The 25,411-nt window shown below is 39.0% G+C and overlaps 1 protein-coding gene across 1 annotated transcript; it reads right to left on the bottom strand.

Annotated features, from left to right (window-relative positions):
- Positions 1-408: 408 nt before the first annotated feature.
- nipal3 (NIPA like domain containing 3) lies at positions 409-5,561 on the bottom strand. The gene is made up of 11 exons (XM_004540438.3): positions 5,333-5,561; positions 4,667-4,735; positions 4,191-4,362; positions 3,980-4,039; positions 3,692-3,837; positions 3,070-3,166; positions 2,779-2,914; positions 2,560-2,648; positions 2,314-2,377; positions 1,945-2,039; positions 409-1,814 (listed from the first exon to the last, which is right to left on the bottom strand). The coding sequence occupies exons 1-11, from the start codon at positions 5,366-5,368 to the stop codon at positions 1,627-1,629; spliced, it is 1,152 nt and encodes a 383-aa protein (XP_004540495.1). The 5' UTR covers positions 5,369-5,561; the 3' UTR covers positions 409-1,626.
- Positions 5,562-25,411: the final 19,850 nt, after the last annotated feature.

The raw sequence follows: 25,411 nt of genomic DNA, 5'->3' as shown, positions 1-25,411 counted from the left end.
TGACACTTGATGATGTAAGGTTTGCCCGCAACTGCTCTTCTATGGAAACCCATGCTCTGAAACTCCTGGCACAGTTTTTGTGTTGATGTTAATGCCAAAAGACGTTTGGAACTCTTCCATTAATGAGTCAAACTGAATTCTAGACACTGTGACTATGTGCTGTCATTCCTAAACACTTCCATCGTGTGTTAATACCACTTAGAGTTGATTGCTGAATATCTAGGAAGGAAGAAATTTCACAATCTGACTTCTTGGAATAGGGGCCTGCTATTACAGTAGGGTGCTAATGTTGAAGAGTTACATCAATGTCATTTTAAAACCACTAATGTGAAGAGTTGCAATTTAGCCAACAAAGAGCTAAAAATGTATCAGAAATCCCATAAAGCACAACTCTGACCAAACAAAAGCTGCATTACGTTAACTTTATGAGACAAGATTACACACCACTGTATATTTTACAATGACAAAAATCTGACATTTACATTACCAGTGCCGTTTTTCAACAGTATCCCAGTTTCATTAGAAGATTAATTATCACCACAATAACCACATACTGAACAGTGTTAAAGCAACGAGCCCTCGGGTAGCTGTTCTAATAACACTGATGAGATGCAGTGACCCATGTGCAGATGGCAAGTGTCTTAAAGTGCCACTTAGGCAACAATCACTTCATCTAATGATAAAATTGCATTTGAAAGACACTGCAGAAAAGAGTAACACTAACTACGTTTTTTATTTCTAGATTTGGGTGTTCTCAAAAACTCCCATGTGTTGAAAAGGGACAACCAAAAGTTACAAGTTCAATTGACAATGTGCACCGTTTTAGCTGGACAGCTTCATTTTTTATATATTCTGTTATTACACCCATTTTACTTATTAATCTTAAGATGCAAATTTTTAAGATCCCCCAATATGAAATTACTGCAACTGTACTTCTGATTAGGACAGTCCCTGACAGACTCCCCTCACCTTTTATCAACAGATGTTCTACAGAATTTGTAGCTACCATCTATACAATAAATGATCCAGTTCAGAACCAGATTTCAAGGCACGTTCAAAACTTTTAAGATACGATTAATAAATACATAATAATAAATTAAGACAACTGCAACCCAGTGTTTGGTCACATTAAGAAATGAAACAGTGCAGTGCACTCCCAGGATTAAGAGAAGGCAGAAAACTGTGCATGGAAGACAGTTGGAGGGAAACATTTAAAGCCAAAATATAATTTGACAAGTCTGAGAAGCTATATTATAAACAGCCATGGTTTGAGTCCTCCATGGAAGAACAGATCATTGTATGGCCCCATTGATAAGTGAATGGGAACAAATTGCTAACTATTTGTGGAGTGCTCACTGGAGGTATCCGAGATGACATCAAGTATAAGGTAGGCAGCTTCAAGGCGCAACACTGTCTCTTTTTCTCAAGTGAAGTTTGCAAACCCATCAAACAGTCTTTGGGTTTCTTCTGTTCATTCCTGTAATGAATACAGCGGACAGCTTTTAAAAAACGAAAGCTTTCCAAGTATGTGCACAGGAGCGTCAAGCCAGAGCTGGCCTTTTGTAGCTACTTGAATGTTATTAATTGTTGAATGGAGGACTTGGGAATCAGGAGATGCACTCATGTTTAATCTCTCTTTATGGCAGGATGGCCTTGTGATGCATCACTGGTTCTAGGTCCGAGCGGTGGCGTTTCCAGGTGGACTGGGAGAGGAGCAGGAGCCACTCCATTGTTATTGACAAGAGTCCCATAGGAGAAGGAACCACTGTAGTCTGGCTGAATGACTGGGCCTTTGTCGTGGATCGTCGGGACACCTGATAATGGAACGGACAGGCAAAGGTTCTTAACACAACTTCAGCAGAGCTAAAATGCCAATGCAAGCCTGCGTAGCTTGAAATCTCAGAAGACACAATTTATGATGTTTATGTTAAAATTTATACAAACCATTGCTCATATTCAAGGTGACGCACGGCTCAAATATCCTTGCCTTTTTCTTGGTTTTGGTTATAAGGAACACTCCAAGGAAACAAACTGCAGATCTGTACAAAGCACAAAACAAGCATTTACCATTTATTAATTTTTTTAATACAAAGTTTTACTGCTTGGTATTTCAAAGAGATACTGTATAACACATTTCTGCCAAGCATGTTTTTATTGTGTTTATTAGTATAAAAACAAACAAACACACAAACAAAAAAAATGGCGATATTAGGACAGGTGGCCTAACAGCATGCACAACAGTGAGTGACTGAAACCAAAGCAGTCAGAAGTCTAATTTAAAAAACATTCTGCTTATGATGAATGATTACTCACCCCAACAAAAACATGCAGATGTGAAGAATGTCTTCATTGCTAAACTCCAAGTAAAACACAGCTCCTGAAAACCAGAAAACAGCAAATCTTTAATGACTTTGGCATTGTTACTCTAAAAGGCGTGTAGCAGAAATAAAGCAGGTATGGGCTGCAGATGATCTATTAGACAACTATTAGAGTTGCGCACACAAGTTAATCCGATTGAAAACAATGGACAAACCAGCAACAAAGAAGGACATGACTCACCAGCCAACACGGCAAAGAAGGTGGAGAGGATGTAGTTGACACTCGCAACGAGAGAGGAGTCGTGCAGCTTACAAGCTTGGGAGAGAAATCTAGGACGATGGTAACAAACAAAAACAGTGGTGTATTAATTATGCTTATCTACTGGGTCCAATTAAAACCAATTTAAAACAAACAAACGAAAAAAAAAAAAAAAAAAGCAATCAAGTGATGCAAGTTCACCCTGCTTGGAAGATCGCTGACGCCACCATGCACACAAACATGACGCTGAAGATCGGGTAGTTAAGCTGCATGGTGCCTTCGATGGTGAGAACCAACATGCCTGACACAGCCTTCACTGTCAAGACTGTAACTGAGCCTGTGTGCCAAAAGTACACAAAGTAGGTAAGCAAATAAAGGCGACAAGGAGCGACAGCTTTGGTTCCATTTAAAAATCTGAAATGTGACAATGTATCCTAACAAACATGATAGCAGCTTGGTCGGAAATTGATTGCTTCAATGCAGGACACTCACCCAGCAGTGCCACCAGTAGCAGAATAATAACGAGGTAGTTAGCTTTGCGCCGTTTGTAGAAGTATAAAAGCAGGCAGAATGTGATAATCTCCAGGAGCTGTCAGTTAGGATACAAACAAGAATAAACACCAAATTAATGCCATATAGAGAAAAAACAATATATGAAACACAGGAAAGTCCAATAATAGGACAATTAATCTTACAGACAGAGACAAATGTGTATGCAGAATACCAACAAGGATAAAAAGAGCTGGTCATTTTTCTGCATTTAGTGCAAGGTTGTGGATTATAATGATTGTGTAAAGGGACGACCGAATTAAAAAGGAACAGAAGGTAAAACAGCCTTGCATTAGGTGCCAATTTGATGGAGCTTGTTGGCTCATTTATTCTTACCAGTTTTCCAAACTACAGCCTCAACATTAATCACAACACTGTGGTCATCTGTATGGTTGAGCTCCCTTTAAGAGATTTGTTTTAGCACAACATACAACAGACATGACATATACTAGGCTATTTAAAAGTGTCACTGCTTCATATGTCACGCTCTATATGTTAAACTAAGAACACCACATCTACAGACAGGAACCATTTGAGAACTGTCTATCTAAGAGAGATATCTCACCAGATACAGGAGAACAGGCCATCCAACAAGGTGCTTCACAATGTTAGCTGCTATAAGTTTTTCATGAGAGTTCGGTCCAAATGATACAAGGAGGTATGCCCCTCCAATAACAAGGATGTAGCCCAGGAAGACGAGGCCGTACTGCTCTGAAATATCACCAAGTGAAAACCGGATCTTATTTACTCTGTACAGGACAAACTCTTTGGATGTATAATTTCAGTCAGTAGAGCAGCAAGAAATTAGCATACAATGTCACAATTTCAGTTCACATGGATATTCTGAACTTACTTGCAAAGTCCTTTGGTTTCAGTCTCTCACGCAGGAAAATGAAGCCCAAAATTGAGCTAGCTGGAAAGCAATTTCAAAGGGAACAATCTGAACTTTTAATTCAAGCTCTCCTTTTAATTTGTTCTATTTTTATAAATAACATATTGATTAAGGTTGGAATATGTATCTGTAAAATGCAATACATATATCTGAAAGTGGAATAAATACTTACTCAGGACTGACACGGCATTGAGAGGGGCTACAATAGCAAGAGGGGCAAACGCATAAGAGACAAAGTTTGCTAGCTCCCCGAGACAGGTGAATATAAAACCCGACCACCAGGTTTTAGTGCGATAGAAGGCACGATGCTCCTTTGTTCCTGCTAACTTCACATGGCTGTATTTCTGCAAACAAAAGAAAACATGCAGGTAAAACACAGCTGTGACAGCGTAAGCAGAAAATTTACACAGCAGTACACGGTGCAAAGCAAACATAAACAAGGCCTAAATCAAACTATAAAAGAGAACATTTAAATAAGGGATGTCATGACAGCATATATCATTTATTCCACATAATTTTTAAATCCTGTAATGACCTAGCCTCACCTAGAAGCTAGAGGACATGACTCACAAAGGGCATGCACAGACAACATTGATAACATTGTGTATCAATTTAAAGACGTGAAAGTTTTTTCAAGGAGCCATGTACCTGAACGGTTAAAGAAATGCTGACAAGCACATTTCCAAAAATTGCAAGTAAAGTCCCGATGAGGTTGTCCTAAAAAGAAAGAGGAAAACATTTATTAAAATTCACATATTCGATCAAAGTTAAATAAACACAGTTTAAATCTATCTTTTTAAACCCCAAGGCAAAAAGAAAGAGAAGTTCGCTTTTTCATGGCACAACTCTTTGTGAACATTCAAATATATAACGCAGAGTGATTAAAGCGGATGCGTTGGCAGTTTTGTCTATAACAAATGCACAACGTGTCCGTCTAGTCAGATAAAACGAGACTTTGAATGAATCTAGATAAAAAAATACAAAGCAGAAGGCCAAGACGTAGAAGTTGGACTTTAACCTAGACCAGATGAACAATACTCGTGCTAAAAGCCACTCGTAACACTACAACAAAGAAATAAGACGAACAGGAATGGCCATAAGGGGGATCCCGATTACGCCCTGCCACCACTATTACAAAACAATAACAGGAAACAGACTTTGTAGCTCAACTTTTGTTACAACCGTAATTTTTAAAACCTTGAAAACAGCGCTTTTGTATGGGTTTAGACACCCGCTACTAGAGCAAAGAGGTAAACATACAGTATTAATAGTCGATTATACATTAAAGTACTGTTTTTAAACTAAGCGTCTCACCGTGTAGGACCCTATTTCGGCTCCGTTGTAGTCCATTTCTGTTAGATACACACGCGTTCTCGGAAAAGTACCAGATATTTCACCTTGTCCGGTTGCTTCTGATTTGACGTAAAGTATCTATCGCTCATTTTTGTGCGTGTCCATTTTTCTTTTTTAGCTCTACACTCAGAAAGACACCATCTTTGAGACGAGGAGCATCTCACTTCCGGATTGAATTCACCTGTTTAGTGACGGAAGCCAGTCGGTTTAAACCACGTGACCGCGCACGCTCGCAGCTTTTATTAACAAACTAGAGGAGGATGTAGCCGGTTTAAGGCGTGTCTGATTCTTATTGTACGCAGTGACTTTTAACCTTTTTTTGTTATTCTTGCTGCCTTTTTTTGGCTTCTCTTATTAGTTACTGTAGTTCAGCACTTAGTTAGCAGTACCGAATGCGAACACTAGGGTGTGCTATTGACTTGAGATTTAGCCAACAACTTTTACAGCAGAGAAACGAGGCTCAAATACCATTACAGTTTTTTACAGACGCTAGGACACATTTCTCAATACTTAGGTCACGTTTGCAAAACTCCTCACACAGTGAGCACAACAGAAGTTTATGTGGGCTAAACTGAGGACCAGTTATCATTATTTTGGCACAAAATGCATTCAATGACTACAACAAAAGTGACCTAAGTATTGGCAAATGTGTCCTAGCGTCTGTAAAAAACTGTAAATTCTTAAATTGTTTTATTTAGAGCAATGTCACACATCTATTATCAATTGTATATATTAAGTACAGTGAGACCAGGAGGGAACACTTTCATCTTTGCAATAATTTTTTAATGAAAAACAACCTGCCAAAAAAGCCATCATTATTACAATCTTACAATCATGACTAACGTCAGTGGTATGTTTTCTGTTTTCTCTTTGTCATTGCAACAGGGAAGGAGTGACAGTACAGTACGTCAATTACTTTTGTACTTTCTATAAAAGTAGCATTGAAAAAACAAAAAAAAACAAAGGTAGGTCAAGGGTGTGAGATACTGTTTCAACAATCAGGAGAGTTTTCTTATATATTTATATATATATATTTCAAAATGAGATTCGCATCATTTAAGAAACCAGTGAATCATTATTTCCATTCCATGCAATATTGCCCAAAAAGAAAAAAAAACCCAACTGTGGTAACTCCAGACATTTTGTGAATGTTTTCTATGCATCTTTTCCCATGAGTTAGCTTTTTAATAAGTAAGAACTATCCTAAACTAAAGCAGCCTGCCAAAATTACAAACTCAACACAAAAAAGATATAATTTTATATTTATACCTTCATTAATCTTCAAATGATAATTTCAGAATCTTGCCTTACGCTCCAAATTAATTAATAACGTTTAAATTTGTTAGTAACACTCCTTTCATTTTATTTGCTAACCAGTAGAGGGAGAGAAACGCCACATCTATGGGAGCTTTACAGTTCTTTGAGGTTTGTTTGGCATTTTTTGTCACGGTTCGCTTACAGCAACCTCACAGTGTAAATACTAGAATGCATGAAAGAGAGAATAAACATGAGTTTCTGACAGTCTTCTAACAGTCACTGACAGGCGTACTGCGTGAACATGTCATAATCATTTTTCCATGCCTATTTGCTGATATTTTCCACTTTCAATTGCCAAGAACGTCCAAAACCTTATGATGAAGTCTACGGACAACAGTTGCACAATTGCAGGGCTCTTTGTGCATATACTTCTAGTGGATTGTTAATGCAACGTACAAATATTTTTTTTCTTTAAACCACAGACAAACACACACACACACACACACACACACACACACACACACACACACACACACACACAAAAGAGGGTTTTCTTTGCTTTTAGTGCGTGCCGCAGATTAATGACAACAGCTCATTAAAGACTGACTTACGGGAAAGAGACATGGTGTTATGGACTGCAGCTATTTATTACTTCAACAGTGATTACAGCTCAGTCGCTGTCAACAGGTGCTTCATCCTTAGGCTGTAAACAGGTGCACGCAGGTATGCAGGTGAAATTTTCCATAGTGTTGCCTCATGAAAAGAATGAATTAAGAGGCTGCTTCAAAATGTAAAGCAAATATTTATATATATAAAAAAAGCAAAGGAAGGCATTAAAGCAAAGTAACCATTATTAATTAGCATAATCATGTTTACTAATAGGAGCACTGAGAGACTAAATTTTGTGGGGAATTAGGTTTTTTTTTAAGATTAGTGTATCCATCCATCCATTCGCTTCCACTTATCCTTTTCAGGGGTGCTGGAGCCTATCCCAGCTGTCATAGGGAAAGAGGCAGAGTACACCGTGGACAGGTCACCAGTCTGTTGCAGGGCTAACACAAAGAGACACAGACAACCATTGGCACTCACATTCACATTTATGGGCAATTTAGATTAATCAATTAACCTATCCCCACTGATTGCATGTCTTTGGATGGTGGGAGGAAGCTGGAGTATCCGGGGAGAACATGCAAACTCTACACAGAAAGATAGTGGAATTGAACTCAAGACCTTTTTGCTGTGTAGCAACAGTGCTAACCACCGTGCTGCTTAGCATCTTGTTTGTTTAGGTTTACTTCGCAGTTAAGTTAATTGAAAAGCTCATGTGATTTAACTGCAATCTGAATTTTTAATGAATAAAATAGATATGCAAAAAAGTTGGAAATTAACAATAAATGATACAGTTGTAAAGAGTGTAAAAAAAACAGTAGAAAAAATAATTTTGATGAAAAGTCAGAAACTGAGTCAAAGTAAATGTGCACATGTGACACATAAAGATTCACTGATCCCTTGTCATTTTTAAATCATTTCATTGTAATTTTTTTGCATATTGTCAGGAAAAGTAAAGATTGTTTTGTGTCGCATTTAATGTAATTCAGTGCAGTGCCTTATTGCATTTGAACACACTTAAAAACATTAAAAACATTATATGTTTTTTTTTAAATAAATAGAATACAAACATCGCCATAAATATATCAGATAATTAAACTTACCAGTTTCCATTAGTTACTTATTAGTTTTAATGAAAAAAATGTTAATGCTCTTCAAACAAAAAATTAAAATGACTTATAATCTGTTTTTTCCATCTTGAGACCCAGCTCGGTCAGAGGTCTTTGTAGGCAAAGGTGTGTACCTCTCCTAAGACTAGTGGTCATGCGTGGTTAGTGGGCAGACCTGTTCAATGACACCTCTGATAGCTTTGAAGGTAGGCAAATAAACGGATTAACAGGCTGTTGTGGATAAATCACTGAATCAGCAAATCAGCATTTTTAAAGCATCCACAGCTGGAGAAAACTATTCTTTTAATTATACTGAATTATACTGATTTCATTTGCTCTTGATTATTTAATTAATTAGCTCATTTTTAATGAAAAGGGAGAAAGTAAAAAGCAAAGAATCAAAACATAAATTTGTGACCATCAATCCAAACGCATTTTGCTATTTATTTATTTGAAAATATATGTGTTAAAGAAAGGCAGCAGATCTTTATGTTTTAGCAGCAGCAAATGTTTGTGGGTTGTTTTTTTCCGTAAAATAATGAAGAAAATATTCATTCTCTCTCTTTTTTAAAAATAAAGTCCTTCAATAACTGTTTTGCCTACGTTCGTTTAATCCCAGCGTAGGATAACTGCTAAAGATAAGTAAGAAAACCAAAAAAAATAGGCACTTTATTCCTATTATTTTCCTTCTGTGGTTTTAAATATATAAAAAAAACAAATTCTCAGAATGTTCTGTTCTTGGACACATTGTTTAATTTCTTTATCAGGAGTTATTAGGCATAACTACTTTTTACATTTGCTTGTTTTGGTGTTGAAACTAGACAACGGGATTTATCATTACTTATTTTCTTTTTTCGATTTGTGTTCCAGAGAAGTTTCTGTGATATTTTTAGACGTTGTTGCACCTTTACTGCCAAGTTACAGTTCCTGCATGTTTTTTAAAACAACAAAAACAACCTTTAGCATAGCATACAAGGGCTGTGGAGCTTTTCCTGGTAATGCATCCTATAATTTACATTTCAAACTTTCCAAAATACTTTAGCATTATTCTCAATACCCTAAAACATATCTTATTATGTCCATGTGTTTACTTTTCCAAACAGTCTCATAAATTTCTTTCTATTCTGCCGGCTCCATGTGATGCGTGGGTGCTGTCCACCATCTCTGAAGGAATGCATGAACGTTAGTGTGGCAGAGTGCATTTAATAACTGCTGGGCCTGTTTTAAACCAACCAGACCAGCATCCTTGTGTAATGGGTGAAGAATGTGCGTACGTTAGATAGGAAAAGGGAATGAACGGGATGCATTCATTGTTGTATGGCACCCTAGTTACTGGAATCACTTCTCCATAAGGTGATACTCCAAGTTGTTAAGGAATGTTAACACGTTATGAAGTGGTGGTAGAAGAGCAGGCTTTTCCTAAATCCTCTGCAAGTCTGGGCTTGTGGAGAACACCTGTAGCAATGAACCCAAAGTGACAGTGACAACTTTACAAAGAATGCTGCATTTAATATTTGAGTGTAATCAAGTACAACTTGTGACCGCGGGTGTAATGCTGGTTGCGTTAACAAGTCAAGTTTTTTGGGCATCCATCCAAGACTCTGGTTTCGATAACATTGTGCGCATCTTGAGCCATCGTCTAAACCAGATCAAGTAAGCTGCGTGACAAAAGATATTCTCAGAAGCGGGTTTTAAAAAGAATAAAAACACGGATATCAACTCAGGATGAGGAGGATGAGGAGATAGAAATATCCAGTAATCACAATAGGTTTTTAATTCAGGCCGTTTCGTCAGGGCTGAATGCTGGGAAACAGACGGCAGGTACTATTTAGAAATCGCACCCTAAAATTGCACTTTTTATTGCTCACGTTTTTATGTCAAGCACAATTTCTGACAACCAGCGCGCCATTTCAAAGCTTCCAATCCTGTTTCTGCCTATAACAGAAGCACTTATCCGTTTCAAGCTTTGTTACAATTCACAGTGATTATCCCCTTCAGCCAACCCAATTACCTTAAACTCTTTCACATGTGCAGGCCCATTTATACAGGAAGAGACCCTAATTAAGACAAAGCATAAAAAACAGAGTTAATCTTACATTCTAGCGGCACTATGCATGCTGTGTTCAGTAAGAACATCGTTTTATGTGGGTGTCATACCTGACTAACACTGAGTGTGTGAGAGGAAAATTACCGTGTGACATAATAGCTGTAATTAGGGATTTCTTTTGTGTAGACACAAACGAGAGGTTACAAAGAATGAATGTGACATTTCCTCCTGGACTCCATTAAAGATGTTCAGCAAGCAGCAGAAAAGTATTAGTAGGGTCAGCAGGAGTCTAGATTAAATGGCTCTATAGTCTGTGGTCATGGGGGCCTCATATCTACGAGGATGTCACATAATTGCATGTCACTTTAGAGTCAAACTATTTTGTTTTATTTTTTATTGTACAAAATACATGCACCCTGCAGTCAGTCCATTTGTTTTTAATGCAATTTTGTGCATGATATCGCTAATAATGGCTTTCTGTAATTCTACTGCTGTCATTTCAGTCCCCTCTCTTGTTTTTGAGCTTGGTTTTTGTTTTTTGAATCTTAAGCTTTCTTCGGATTTTTTTAGCTAAACGAGTAAAACTGGCGTTTGAGTTTTACGAGCTCACAGAAATATTTTACTTAGTGACTTATGTGAGTGTTGATTGCAGAGAATTAGATATCACAAGCACGTTTGTGTCATGGAACAAAGTCATGACTCACATCTCAGATGCAAAGGCTTAACTCTAAACAATCCCTCAACAGTTAAACTACTTAATGCTTCATGATGGATTATGACCGTGCAGTATTGCATTGCCTCTGATAACGCCTTCGCAGCTTTGTGTACTTGTTACATAAAAAACTGCAACACTCCTGCACTGTTCCTCTACATCTGATCTCACACTTTACAGTATTTTGGCTATAAAGTTATTGCATCATATACCCCGGGTAATTCTGTGAATCGGCATGCAATTGACCCAACCATCTTTTGTCATAATAACCTACACAGTGTTGTGAGAACCCACATTCAACATGGTCTTCAGCCTTGTTCTTTCTATTCTCACCTGCAGTTATGAGAAGAGTAAGATAACACTTTCTCTAAACTCTTGACCCCGACGCACTGTGTATGTTACACGTCTCAGATCGGAGCAGTAAGATATTGTGTGTAGGGGTGACTATGGATGAGATGAAGACTTTCCTTATTCTCTCTTTGGTTTGCTTGTGCTGCAATATATTATTTACTTTACAGCTTCCCACTGGTATGGTCCAGTGGCTCATTGTGTAATGCGGAGGTTTGCACAAGTGTCCTGAGGTGTGCATGTTGTACAAATGTATGCAACGTTCTTCTCAGGCTTGGAATGAAACCATACAGTGTGGAGGAGTTTACATATAAGTGTGTGTGTGTGTATGTATCTGTGTGTATAGACAGCATGACCCTGCACATGCTGCCCTGGTGGTTGGTGAGACAGCCAGCTGCAATAAATAAATAAAAAACCACACAAAAAACAAGCTTTTTGTCTTTGTGTGAAGCTGAGAGAAAGAATGGAAAGCAAGAGAGACAGAGAGAGAGATCTTGTCTCTCTGAAATCTGAGCATAGACAGGAGAGCGGAGCGAACAAAAGCCTTGTTTAATTTTCTTTTTTTCCTCTGTTGTCTTTGGTTGTTCCTTCATATTTTCAGCACCCTGTAATCACCGCATCTTGTTAGCTTTGGATTCTGGTTAAACTTGTTGCAGGAGGTGACGACTCCTTCCTTCCTTCCATTCACCCCTACCTCCACCACCCCCCGCATACACGGGGTGGAGGCACATGCACGGGCACACGCAAACATACTCCTCCTCGTGTCTTCTCCAGGCTTCCATTAACACTCATGCTGTAATTTGTGTTTCTTTTAAAACAGGTGACAGGCTGGTTTTATCCTTAAAGGCATGACTGCGTCCTCTTCTTTCTCTACCCCCCCTTTGCACTGGCAGGTGACTCTCCTTTAAGGAAAGACCTAAGTCGCACAATAGCAGGTGCATATCTCCCAGATATGATTCAAAAAGACTGTGCTGAGATGGACTCAAGCTTAATTTAATTAAAACAACAATATACACATGTCCATTTACAGTTTCTGAAGTTGATACCTGATCTCTGAGGATCTTCAATTATTCATGCTTCCCTGTACAACCGTCTCCTTTACATATTTTACTGTTTTTCTTTTTACCTGCTTTAAGTTATTTAGAAAATGTTAGTTTTTTTGCCATGGCAAATTCAAATCCAAGTATGATCTAATCAAAACATTTCAGTCCTTGCTATCCCAGTCAGAAGATGATGCTGCACGCTTTTGATGCCTACACCCCAAACGGATCTGACAGATCTCAGTTTTGAGCGTTTCACCCGTCATTCACTCATTTTGTTGTTGGCACAAATGCTAATCATAACTCTCATTTTCTTCTTTGGCAACTTAACACATTACAAGAAGTCAGATTTTACCCTTTACACGGTTCAGTAATACTCACAGAAATCCATTTTCAAATTACTGCTGGCTGGCTGCATTGTTGCAAATTGATGTGTACAAATGAGTGTAACCTGTTTTTCAGACATAAAAGTGAGGTCAGGGCTGAAGTTATTTTTTTGGCAGCAGAGAGTGATTCCTTTGTTTGCAACAACAAGTTTAAGGGAAAATCAATCAAAAAAGTGCTGATTCTTGTTCAGCCGCTTCTCACTTTTCTCTGGAAACACAATTTCCAGACGGAAACACAAATCAGATAAAAAAAATAATCACAATGTAATATTTTTAGTAGAAATTTAATCTCCGCCATACATCCTCATCTATTCTGCTCTGTTTGAAACCACTAATTTCCTCTGTTCTGGTTGGTCATTATTAAACTGAATGGGCTCTGTTTTTGTATATCAATCATTGCACGATTAGTAGCTCAACGACATAACTTTTCAATTCCATCAGCACATCACACTAATCACACTAATTCGCCCAGCCTAGTGAGTCTGTTGAGGTCCATGAGAAAATGACCCACTACCCACCAAGCAGCAACCTCTACAGTTCCTCCAATGACCACTTGAGGCTGGGTCCAATCCAGATAGACTCTCATGTTAGAGTCCCCTGCTTCAAAAATGTAATTGCCATTCTGCCTGAAAAAAATGATTTTGGTCTCTACAGACAAGTTTAATTTGATTTTAGAACTCATTTATTTGCATGTTGCTAAGGCTTAAAGTTTGAGGTGTGGCAGCTTTGATTGACAGCTGCGGTAATGCAGGTGCAGTGCCAACATCGCAACTAATCCCAGTCACTGAAATGAAACCTCTAAAGCATGTTTGTCATTTGGGTGCCTTTTAGAGCATTTTTAATGGAATGAAAAGACACACTATATGGGCTCCTGTGTGGGACAACCTCTCCAAGAGGCTCTCTTGTGCTCCAATTTTGCTGGCTATTGTGATTCTTTGTTAATCGGTATGATATTACTGTGTGTATATGTTGAACCCATCTATGGATCTTTGAATGCAAAAGCTAAATGTTAACTTTGAGGCTTCAACATGGTGTGGGACAACACGGTGGATACATCCATGTTTTGTAAACATTGAATTCTGCCCACTCTGGATGTTGGAAATGATGGTTTTATATCACTTATTACAAGCAAAATAAATACCCGAACTCATTATTAATGTTATTTAATTAGCTCAACATGGTGACCTAAATAAAGTAAATATTGAGCATATAAAGCGTGGAAGTTTTTGAAAGATTCAGTTTTTAAAAAGTAAGAGCTTACAAAACGTACAAAACAGAAAAAATTAAGTAAAAATTAAAAACAAAACTGATCTAAATGGGTTTGCAGTGGGGTAAAATGACAAAAAACAAATAATTTATAACTATGGTAGCAGACTTTGGCTACAGACCAAGCCTAGAGGTCACAGGGACCGTGCACCAGCACGTCAATCTTCCTTGTTCCCTGTCTGCAATGAGGCGCACCCTCCTTCGTCTCTTGAGCATTGCACTCTGTGATTGTTCCGGATTATTGAGAAAAAAAGGAGTGCACGGTTCCTCCAATTCTCCGACAAGCCAGGACTTGTAGACTGAAACTGGGCGCGAGGCGAAGAAAGGAAAAGGGAGGGAGACAGAGAGAAATAGATTACAGGGAAGTATCACAGGTGAACATGTCAAAATAATGATCCTCCAACTAATAAAAGAAAACTAATGCAAAGTAACAGTAAATCTAAATATTATCTAAATAGTATAAAATATACTTGTTCTTGGTTTCTAAAATAGGATATAAACATGTAAAAAAAAAGTAAAGAGATCACTTTTTACATTTTTGTGCAAATATTTAGTTTAGGCAGTAACTTATTAATATTAACAGATTGCACAAGAGACTGGAGGACATCAAAAAAGTCAAAGTGAAGTAGAGTAAGTGTAATAAATAATGTTCACACTGTAAATACAGGGAATGTGTGTACAAGGATGAAATGGCAGCAAAAAAAAGAGTTTCTGTGTGAGCGCTTCATTAGTGAACCCAAGGCAAGGTGGTCTGAACATGTTCCGTGCATTATTTGGGATGAAGCAACAGGCCCTGGAAAGCTCTCCTCCTCCACTATCCCACGGGAATATCACCACTCATCCATAGAAGCACTGGGACAGAGGATGATGGGTGGATGAGGAAAAGAAGGAGGAGGAGGTGATGGGAAGGTGCAGAGAGAAAGACAGATGTTTATCGACAGGGAAAGGTAAGGATGTGTAGACACGTGTCTCCTGGTTTATTTAAGAGTGATAATTGATCAAACCCCCACACATGCCTGTTGTTTCCAAGGAACATGTAACTTTAATATGCACTTACCTGCAAAAATTGTGCAAGATAAATCTAACAAATATCATTTTTCCACATGTCCCATATCTTTATAGACCACTGTCCAGCTTTAATTTTAAATTCTATTCAACACCACCTGATCACATCCTGTATTCACACAATCAATCTGAGGGACAGTTGCTCTTTTGTCTCCTTACACGCAATTGTGTGTAAGAAAACAAAATACTCGTACTAATTGTCAAGCACATATGTGGAGCTGTGATGCTTTGGGTTGATTTTGCAGTTACAGGACCTGGGTACCTGTGGGCCATTTGTCCAACAGTTAAACCTGTTGAAAAAAATCAAGGTGTTGCAATGATCCAGTCAGAGTTCAGACTTCGACCTTACTGACATGCTGTGACAGGAGAGCTGTGCATATGTGAAAGCCTGCAAACCTTACCTGAAGGACCTAACCTGAAGCAGTGTTGTAAAGAAGAGTGAGCCAAAATTCCTCCATTAATAAAGTGGATAAAGTCATACAGAAAATGATTACTTCAAATTATTGCTGCAAAAGGTGTTTCTACAAGCTATAGAATCAAGGGGTAGATTTAGATTCCCACAAAACTGCATACTAAAGTACTACAGTTTCTATTTCACTGGTGAACATTCCACTTTTGGAGAACTAAAACAAAGTACAGTGTTGAACTGCAACAAAAGTCCATGTAGGTAAGGCAAAGTAGTTGCAATTGAATCAGAATCAGAATCAGAATACTTTATTGATCCCTGGGGGAAATTATTTTTTGTTACAGTGCTCCATTTTAAACCAACATTAAGACAAGACAGACAATACGCTAACTAAGAATAGTACAATATATACATATATATACATACATACATACATAAGTCACTTATAAATAAATAGCTGGAAAAGAAACACGTGTAGCTGTAGCAGCAAACAGTGTGTTAAGTGGATGCGTTGTACAGGGAGATGGCCACAGGCAGGAATGATTTCCTGTGTCGTTCAGTGGTGCTTTTCGGTAATCTCAGTCTCTCACTGAACGAGCTCCTGTGACTGACCAACATGTCATGGAGTGGGTGGGAGGTGTTATCCAACATTGTCTTTATCTTGGACAGCATCCGCCTCTCCGACACCACCTTGAGGGAGTCCAGCTCCATCCCCACAACATTGCTGGCCTTACGGATCAGTTTATTAAGTCTGTTGGCATCTGCGACCCTCAGCCTGCTCCCCCAGCATGCAACAGCATAGAGGATCGCACTGGCCACAACAGACTCATAGAAAATCCTCAGCATTTTCTGGCAGATGTTGAAGGACCTCAGTCGCCTCAAAAAATAGAGACGACTCTGGCCCTTCCTGTAAAGTGCTGTGGTGTTTTTAGCCCAGTCCAGTTTATTGTCAATGTGTACTCCAAGGTATTTATAGTCCTCCACAATGTCAACACTGACCCCCTGGATTGAAACAGGGGTCAAGTGTTTCCTGGTCTTCCTGAAGTCCACGATCAGTTCCTTGGTCTTTGCCACGTTGAGCTGCAGATGATTCTGCTCACACCATGTGACAAAGGAGTCGACCTTGACTTGTACTTTCATTTTGACAGTTTTTCTTTGCCTTTTTTCTTTGCAGTTTTTTAAGTTACATTCCAATTCTCACACCAGGCACACACTCTACCTGCTTTTAAAGCTCCTGCCAACTACGGAAACTATGTGTGGAGTAGATATACGAATTATATAAACATGCAACAGGAAGGGGAACATTTGGGGTGTGTCCCTGTGCCTTAAATATGTTTTATGTGACAATGTATCTCATACAATGTTGCAAATAAATATGAAACTAACCCAGCAAACATGTCCGTGTGAGGCCACAGTGGGTAGCTGTTGGTGAACTGTGGGGCTCTGTGGACAAATCCACACTTATCCCATGCAGGCCCCAGGTCGATGTGCCCACACAGAGCACACAGCAGTTTTGGACCCCTATATGGGTTTTCTATAGGCAAGGTCACAATTGGCTCACACTGTGTGTTTCACCACTGGGATCCACTCGGGTTGAGATGTATCTACATTTCACACGATACAGAAGCCCACAGTGTGATTAGCAATGAGTAGCTGCTTGCTAATTCTAGTTAGCTAGTTAGCAGGCCTAACGCAGATGGTGTTTTTGTGTCATTTCTTGTATTCACTCAGGTTTTCATTTAATTTGTCACCCATCTGCACCTCACAAACAACCAAGAAAAATGTTGTTCTTTAATTGCAGTGCCGTGTGAAGAGCAGCTTGTTTGCAATATGATGTTTCGTGGAAAAATGAGCTGTACAGTATCTCCTAGAAAAAGACGTGGTATTACTGCCTGAAATATGAAGCTTAGTATTCACTTCAGGCTGTCAAGAGCCTCAGGCTGCGGGGACAGCAAAAGTGTACCAGCAGGTATTTTTCCATTTAAATTTCTGATGACTTTTTCTCCTCTGTTTGATGATAAAGTCAGACTCACAAAGATACAGCTAAAGAATAATTCTTGCATTGGGATGGTCTAACAAGAAGATTTAAAATGTTTTATTAGTTCACACAAAACTCTGTGCCTTCATATTGTGTCTCTAAGGCAGCGATATCAGGCTGGAAAAGCTAAAGTCTGCACTGGGAGCAAGTAGCTAGTGGCTGATATTAGTCATGACAAGAAACATGTTCTCACTTATGTTTGTGCGTATTAGACTAACAAGATATGCAGTTTAAATAAGTTATCATTAATGATGCTGTAACTAGGTAGCTGTTTTCACTCCTTATTCTAAACTAAGCTAAGCTAACCTACTACTGACTGTATCTTGATATTTACCATACAGATGGCTTTGCAACTAACTACCTATGGGTAGTGTGATTCCCAGATTGTGGTCATTAATTGACTGTATTTTCTATGCGGCAAAATCTATTATCAGAAGCCTAATATTTTAAACTATCTCATATGTTTATGACACATTAAAGCTAATGCTATTTACTGTATGCTCTCTAAAGTGACTTTTACCTGGAATCTTCCACCACTTCAGGTCAGAGTGCAGTTATGCACAGTTGCAAGTATGTGGTCGTTACAGTAGAGAAGATTTTCCCCAGAGGTCGTTGATGATGGGAGGTGGTATCTGCCTCTGCTCCAGGGGTCTACAGTGAAACCAGATATGGAGATGAGTAAAACCATGACTCTGTTGTATTGTTTTAACAGCATCCACAGCTGGACTTTTTAACCTGGTGTTGCAATGTTGCCAGATTCTAAAACATTGAACCTTTGCTGGGAAGTGTTGTTCATATATGTTCAGAATCCGCAGAATTGGGGTGACCTGCATGTCACACCAATGCACTTTTCATCTTATTTATCTTATGTAAATAAGATCACACGGCTCTAAGATTTCAGTGTAGTCCCCAAAATCAAAAGCTGCCAGGATCAATTACCACTAATTACTGTTCTGCAAGATTTTGTTTCTTAGTTTGTCTGTTAGTTGATATGGCACAGCGGAGAGATCTTAGATTTGATGGGTTGTGTGACGCGACATGATTATCGCTCGTCTGTATCTACCATCTTTGTTTTTGTGTTCCTTTTGCTGTTTGCGTGTGTGTGTCCTGGTACAAGTGTTATTCCACAGCACTTGTTATCTTAAAGGCTCTTACAGTTATGTTACTACCATTGTTGCAAATAAATGAAATAAAAGACCAATCACTGTGTACAATTCCAAAACGCTGAACTCACAATATGCTGCAGGCATTTCCTGCTAAAGAATAATCAACGCACTTTGGAAGAACAGCAAACATTGCTACAGAAATAATAGAAAGATAATGAAATCCAAGCAGGTCCACAGCTTCATTCTGTAAATCATTTGTCTGTTTTCTACGACGATGGCTATGGTCTAATTAAATTCAAGGGTGTCACATTTGAGTTTAGTAAACTATCAGTTGAAATGTAACACAGCACCATTTTTTTAACAATATTTAAAAACCTCTCACTTCCACATCACTGTAATTTTTTTAAGTCAATCTTTTTACAGAGACTACATTTCTTCCAAAGAGCTGTTTTCTCTTGCTTATTACGTTGTGCTCATTGCATGAAACTGAAGGAAACCAGGCTTATTCTCCTTCTCAAGTTGTCCCGATCAGAGCTCGGAGAAATGCATTTCTATTGAGCAATTCAACCACCATGATGCCTTCCAGAGCTTCCCCTTGCCTGAGGCGAGTATTGTCTTTACTGCAGTTAGCCAATGTGTAAAGTGCTGAAACTTTAAAGTGGCTGTAAAATTCCTAAAATTCAACTTTTCCTTTTGTAAATTCCCAGTCTTTTTCTTTGACCTGTTCCTTCTGACATTAACATATGCTGCTTTTCCATATTCTAGCTGTCCCTCCCTTAATCTTACACTTTCACCCCCTGCCCTTACACCTAACCCTCCCCCGCTCACTTCCTCCCAACTATGATCCTTCATAGGCAATGTGGAGTTTCTGGGAGTGGCTGCTGATGGCTCGGTGGTTGAAACAGTTGTTAAGGAAAGTGGGATCGATAGAGGGGGGGTTGGAGGAGCTTTCCAGACTCCTGGAGCCTCTCTAGCCCAGGTCAAACAAAGTGACCCGAGTGTTCCGCTAGAAAGAGCTCTTCATCTCTCATCCTCATCAGTACAACGGGTTTGAAGGAGTCCAAATACCTGTCAGAGTTCAATAATGCAAACCAAACACATATTGGGAAACTAGCTGCACAAAGTTCAAATAAATCTAGCAAAAACAACATTATTATGAACACACACCGGCTCATATGCAGGGCTGTTTTCATGGATACAATAGGCTTAGCTGACTAAGAAAACAAAATCATAATAGAAATGTAACAATGACGAACTAAGCATCAAGTATCAGTGCAAGAATGTTAAATTACTGAGTTATAGGTGACTAACCCTAATTCTGCTGTTTGGACTAAGTCAAAGAAAGATAATTCCAGGCTTGTTCTAGACACACACACACACACGCACACACAAAAAGCAGGAGGTTTCAAGGTTCAAGGTTCTTTATTTGTCACAGGCATAGTTATACAAGTATAACACACAGTGAAATGTAGCCTGACACGCTCCTCGACATGTGCAAAAATGTATATACAGTAGTATATACATATACAGTAGTATATACATTGGGTGAATGTGCAGTAGCACAGCAAAGAAGGACTCATCCAGGCTGGAGAAACTGATCAGGAAGGCTAGCTCTGTGGTCGGCATGAAGCTGGACGCTCTGGTGACAGTGGCAGAGAAAAGGACACTAAAAAAGCTGCTGGACATTATGAACAATGCTGGGCATCCTCTGCACACGGCCATTAACAACCAGAAGAGTCTGTTCAGTGACAGGTTGCTTCTCCCCAAGACAAGAACTAACAGACTTAAAAACTCCTTTGTCCCACATGCCATCAAACTGTTTAACTCCTCTCTGGAGGGGAGAGGGAGGGGAAACAGGAGGACAAAGGAGGGGGGAACAACTAAGCTGTAGTGCCTCTTCACTTCACTGTGCAATACCTTTTGTGCAATACTTTTGTTAATAGTCAACGGTGCAATAGACCTCAATACTTGAAATGTGCAATTCACTTGTATTTTTATTTTTATTCCTATTTATTCTATTTATCCCCTTTGTATATTTTATTTATATTTGTCTCTGTATTCATATATGTGTGTGTGTGTGTGTGTGTGTGTGTGTGTGTGTGTGTGTGTGTGTGTGTGTGTGTGTGTGTGTGTGTGTGTGTATGTATATATATATAAATATAATATTCTGTAACTCTGTAACTTCTGTCGGTGCTGTGCTTTTTGGAAACCGAATTTCCCAGAGGAACCCACCAGAGGGATTAATAAAGTTTTATCTTATCTTATCTTATCTTATCTAGTAGGTTTTTCTTTTGGTTTTTCTTTTGGTTTGTTTTCAAGGCTCAAAGAAATGACCAGAACCTAGAGTACAGCTTTCAGATGAGCACAGTAATAAATTGTAGTAGTTGTCTATCAAGCTTAGTGGAGTGAAACAGTCAATTAACAGAAAATGGAGCACTCAGATAAAGTACCACTGGAGTTAATGTGAGTACCTGCCTGCACAGGGGTGGTTGATGCTGACAGTTTGTCTTTTTTTCTAATGTGTGTTTTGAGTTGTTAAGTGAACAGTTTTGCTATTTGCTATTTAAAAAAAAGTTAAATACCCACATAAGTGATTATTGATGATTATTGCAGTAACTAATCTCATGTTCATTATTCAGCTAAGCGCATCTGCAGCAAGCCTAGAAGCAAGAAGTCACTCCCTATTACACCAGTGAACATCCAGGGTTTGAAATAGTGGAGGAGTACAAATACCTGGGTGTTCACCTCAATAACAAACTGGATTGGTCCACGAATACAAATGCACTTTACAAAAAGAGTCAAAGTCGTCTTCACTGCTACGGCGGCTGAGATCCTTTGGGGTGAGCAGGACTCTTTTAAGGATGTTCTATAGTGGCTATCTTTTATGCTGTGGTCTGCTGGAGTGGTGAAAAGGCAAAGAGGGATGGGGGAAACTTAACAAACTGGTCAAGGGGGCAAGCTCTGTCCTTGATTGTCTGCTGAAGTCCATCAGCAGGCTCGGGAGGAGAGGATGTTGTCTAAGCTAACATCCATCATGGACAACACCTCCCACCCCCTGCATGAGACTGTACGAGCACTGAGCAGCTCGTTCAGCAGTAGACTTTTACACCCACAGTGTAGGAAGGAGCGCTACTGCAGGTCATTCTTACCAGCAGCTGTCAGACTATAACACAGTTTAACATGGTTATCCTACTCATCACCTGTTTAATCAATATATCATATGTTCTTTAATTGCTGCTACTTATTTGAAACATCTTTGTACACTGTATATTTCATTCGCATCATTCAAACACACACACCCACACTTGTGTATATATCTCTGTATATTTTCTGCATATTTTTATATGTTCGAATTTGAGTTGCTTGTGCGTATAGGACTACTTGTGTTTATATCTCCCTTGCTATAAGAGCTGTGTAACACCAAAATTTCTCATTTGTAGGATAATAAAGGTTTATTCTATTTTATTCTATGAAAGAGGAGCTACAGTGGCCATTTATCAGCTAGTTTTAAAGCATGAGCTCAGTTGAAAATTGTCGAGCAAACGGAAAATGTTGATGATACTCTGCGCTCACAGTCAGTGACCCTAAATGTCTCAGTGTGAGTGGTGAGTTCATTAATCCACTTCTGCACATGAGAAAATGTCTCTCTAGTTTAGTACCCTATGCCATCTGAGGAGGATAATTTTGGCTTTTTATAACTGTAGCTACATTTTCCTTTGGCCATGCTATGCATGCATGGTTGTGATTGTACACATCGGTTCATAGTGTGGTATAAAGTACCTTGTTTTTGCTTGAATTTCTTTATAACTTCTATTGTGTGGACATAGCAAAGTCAGCTGAGCCAAATATCCTTGCTGTCAAAGCTGGTTAGGTGTCTAACCCATATCCTGCACGCATGTGTGTTTGTGCAGCTGCTTTGCCAAGAGAAATGTGGAAATATATAATTTATTAGTATGCACAGTATACGACACAAGATATTTCACAGTAAAATCCTCTCAGTGCAGCTGATGTGTTTTAAAGGCACTTTAATAAATCATACTAGCAATTTAAGGCTCCAGACACACTCAGAAAATGACAGTGGAGTGCAAAGGAGATCAAAATGTCATATAAAAGTAATTACATGTGCATCTTCAACATTATAAAATAATTTGTTAGATTTCCTGCTTTAATTTTTCCAAAGTAATAATGTTTAAGGTTGTGTCGCAATCTCTTACTATTCTGCCATAAACACAATCCTGCTTCATTTTCACAATCCTAAACATAAAAATGACAAAACCTTGAAAACCTTCACTCATAATGTTGAATGCTTAAGATGGAATCAGTTGTGCCTGACAATGCTTTGTATGACTGGATTTTTTTTCAGCAATACTGAGAAATTGAATATTTATGAGAACACAGCAGGTAACAGCAGAAAACTGGTGCTTAAAAAGAAGCAGCAGAAATGGGAACTCCTTGCAGTTGCAGAAAACATGATGGGCCCTTGCAGTAACAGGTGCACAGTCTTAGCATAAGGGCAGATTTCCCAGTATGAAGAAGTCAGTAGACAGTATCACGCCAGAGGCATATATCTCTCAATCCTCGACACACATTCCTACATGACAGACTAGGCATTAGGGCAGATGAAGAGATACAGAAAGAGAAAGAGATGGGGAGATATGTATAGTGTGGAGTTAATGAGAAGGATCAGCCACAGGACAAAAGGGCTGCTATTTTCATTACTTTGTTCTCTCTGCATGACTTCTTCACTTTGGTTTATCACTGTGGATGTGCGTGATCGTTGCGTGAAGGGGTTTAGTCGTGGCCACAAAGTCCTTAAGTGGCAGAAACAGATAAGACTCACTGGTCAAACGATCACAAGGGAAAGGAGAAGTAGGAACATGAGGTGAAAGGAAGAGTAAGTAGGAGATTGGGAAAGGAGAAAGAGAGATTTATGGTGGGAGAGAGGTGTTGAGAATGATCCTTCTCAGCAGCAGTGGTGCGTAGAGCTGGTGCTGACGTCTGTTTGTGTGCTAGCATGCATGGCTGCATGCTTGCATTCACATCCACACAAGCTGTCACACAGCACAGCAAAGCAGCCCGGCGCTTGTTGGTTTCTTACTCTACGGATAAGTTTCGAGGCAGGCCTTTGAACATCTTGACACCGCCATCCATCTTCCAATTCCCTGCATTGTCAGATTGGAAGAGATCTTTTGGGGGGTTTGGGGAGCACTGCTACATTTGACAAGAAGTCCAACAATAAACAGAAGACCTTACTTTCAAATAGAGTTTGCACAAAGATGCACTTTCTTTCCTAAAGATGATCACGCCTGATATTCAGGAAATTGATTGATTGCTCAGTAGACTTGCTGAACACTGGGGTGTGTGTGGGGGTGGGAGGGCGCTGCATTGGCAGAAGGATTGATGTCAGGTAAACACATAAGATAAAAAGGCAGAAAGAAGAGGTGAGAGTGGCAGAGTGAGAGTAAGGCAAGGATAAAGGAGCCAAGCATTTTGATATGCTAATTTTGCAGCTCTAATGGAGGGTAAACAGAGAGAGCATAAGAAAGACAGGGTGAGAGAGAGAAACTTGGAGAAATAGTTCACACCTTCAACGAGAAGAGTTGATAATTGCTTTGTGAGAAAAGATCCACTTCCATGTTACCGTGGCGTGTCTGTAAACTTCTTATCCCCATGTTCATGCGTTATTATTACTTTATAACTGGCTTTCATTTAAATTACAGGGTTTTTTTGTATGCGGCTGACGTTTTAGGTCATATTTACTTTGGAGTAATAAAAGATGCGTCATACTCACAGACTTCTTTCTTTTTCTCTTTTGATTCAGAGCCAATTTGCCTCAGGGCTTTCTGCATGTATGCGTGTGTTTCTTATCCAGTGAGGGTGTGCATGAGTGTGTGGGCAGACTGCACAGCACGCACCCTTGTGTGTTACCACGCCAGATTCCCTCAGGTGTCCCACAAGAGGGGCTCACACGTGGATGAACAGATAAACAGGTACATATAATCATCCTTGCTTTTTCTAGCTTTCGCTCTGTGTGTTCGTGTAAAAGGCTCGGCAGATTCTGAGCTACAGATAAAATCCCTTAGCGACAAGCGCCTATATGACTCCTGGTAGCACGATGTGTGAGCTTTGGTTAGGGAGTTTGCATCTTACTCTTAAAAAACTCTTGCACAGGGTTATTGTGAAAGAGATTCTAACCAAAGTAGAAGCTCTTTCTCATCATTTCCATGTTTCTTTCTTCAGATGTAGATCCTCCCTCCAAATGCAAAGCATAAAAAGTTGCCCAGACAGTCCTGAGTCCAACAGATTCAGGTGATTGCATTTTTTTAATCCATCCATCCATCCATCCACTTTCCTAACTGTGGCCCTAAAACTTACATCTAGAGCCTATCTCAGGGCTCATTGTTGTTTATTTAAAGTTTTTTTCCTCTCCGTATGTGTCTTGGTCATCATTTGCTCATTTATTCTGTTATTCTCATTTTTTCATTATATTCTTGAAAGAAAAATCTATAGTTTGCTCTGAAAATTCAAAACACTTCAGATCATTATAAAAACAATGGAACAAATGAAAGATTTCTTTTGAAGTTTTAAATCTCAGGATTCTTCTGCTCTCTGCAATAACGCATTTATAAATGCAATGTAGCTTTTAAAAAG

The sequence above is a fragment of the Maylandia zebra genome, linkage group LG19 (assembly GCF_041146795.1).
Source record: "Maylandia zebra isolate NMK-2024a linkage group LG19, Mzebra_GT3a, whole genome shotgun sequence".
Lineage (NCBI taxonomy): Eukaryota > Metazoa > Chordata > Actinopteri > Cichliformes > Cichlidae > Maylandia > Maylandia zebra.
The sequence above is the reverse complement of the archived record's forward strand: the minus strand, read 5'-3'. Positions and strand labels throughout refer to the sequence as shown.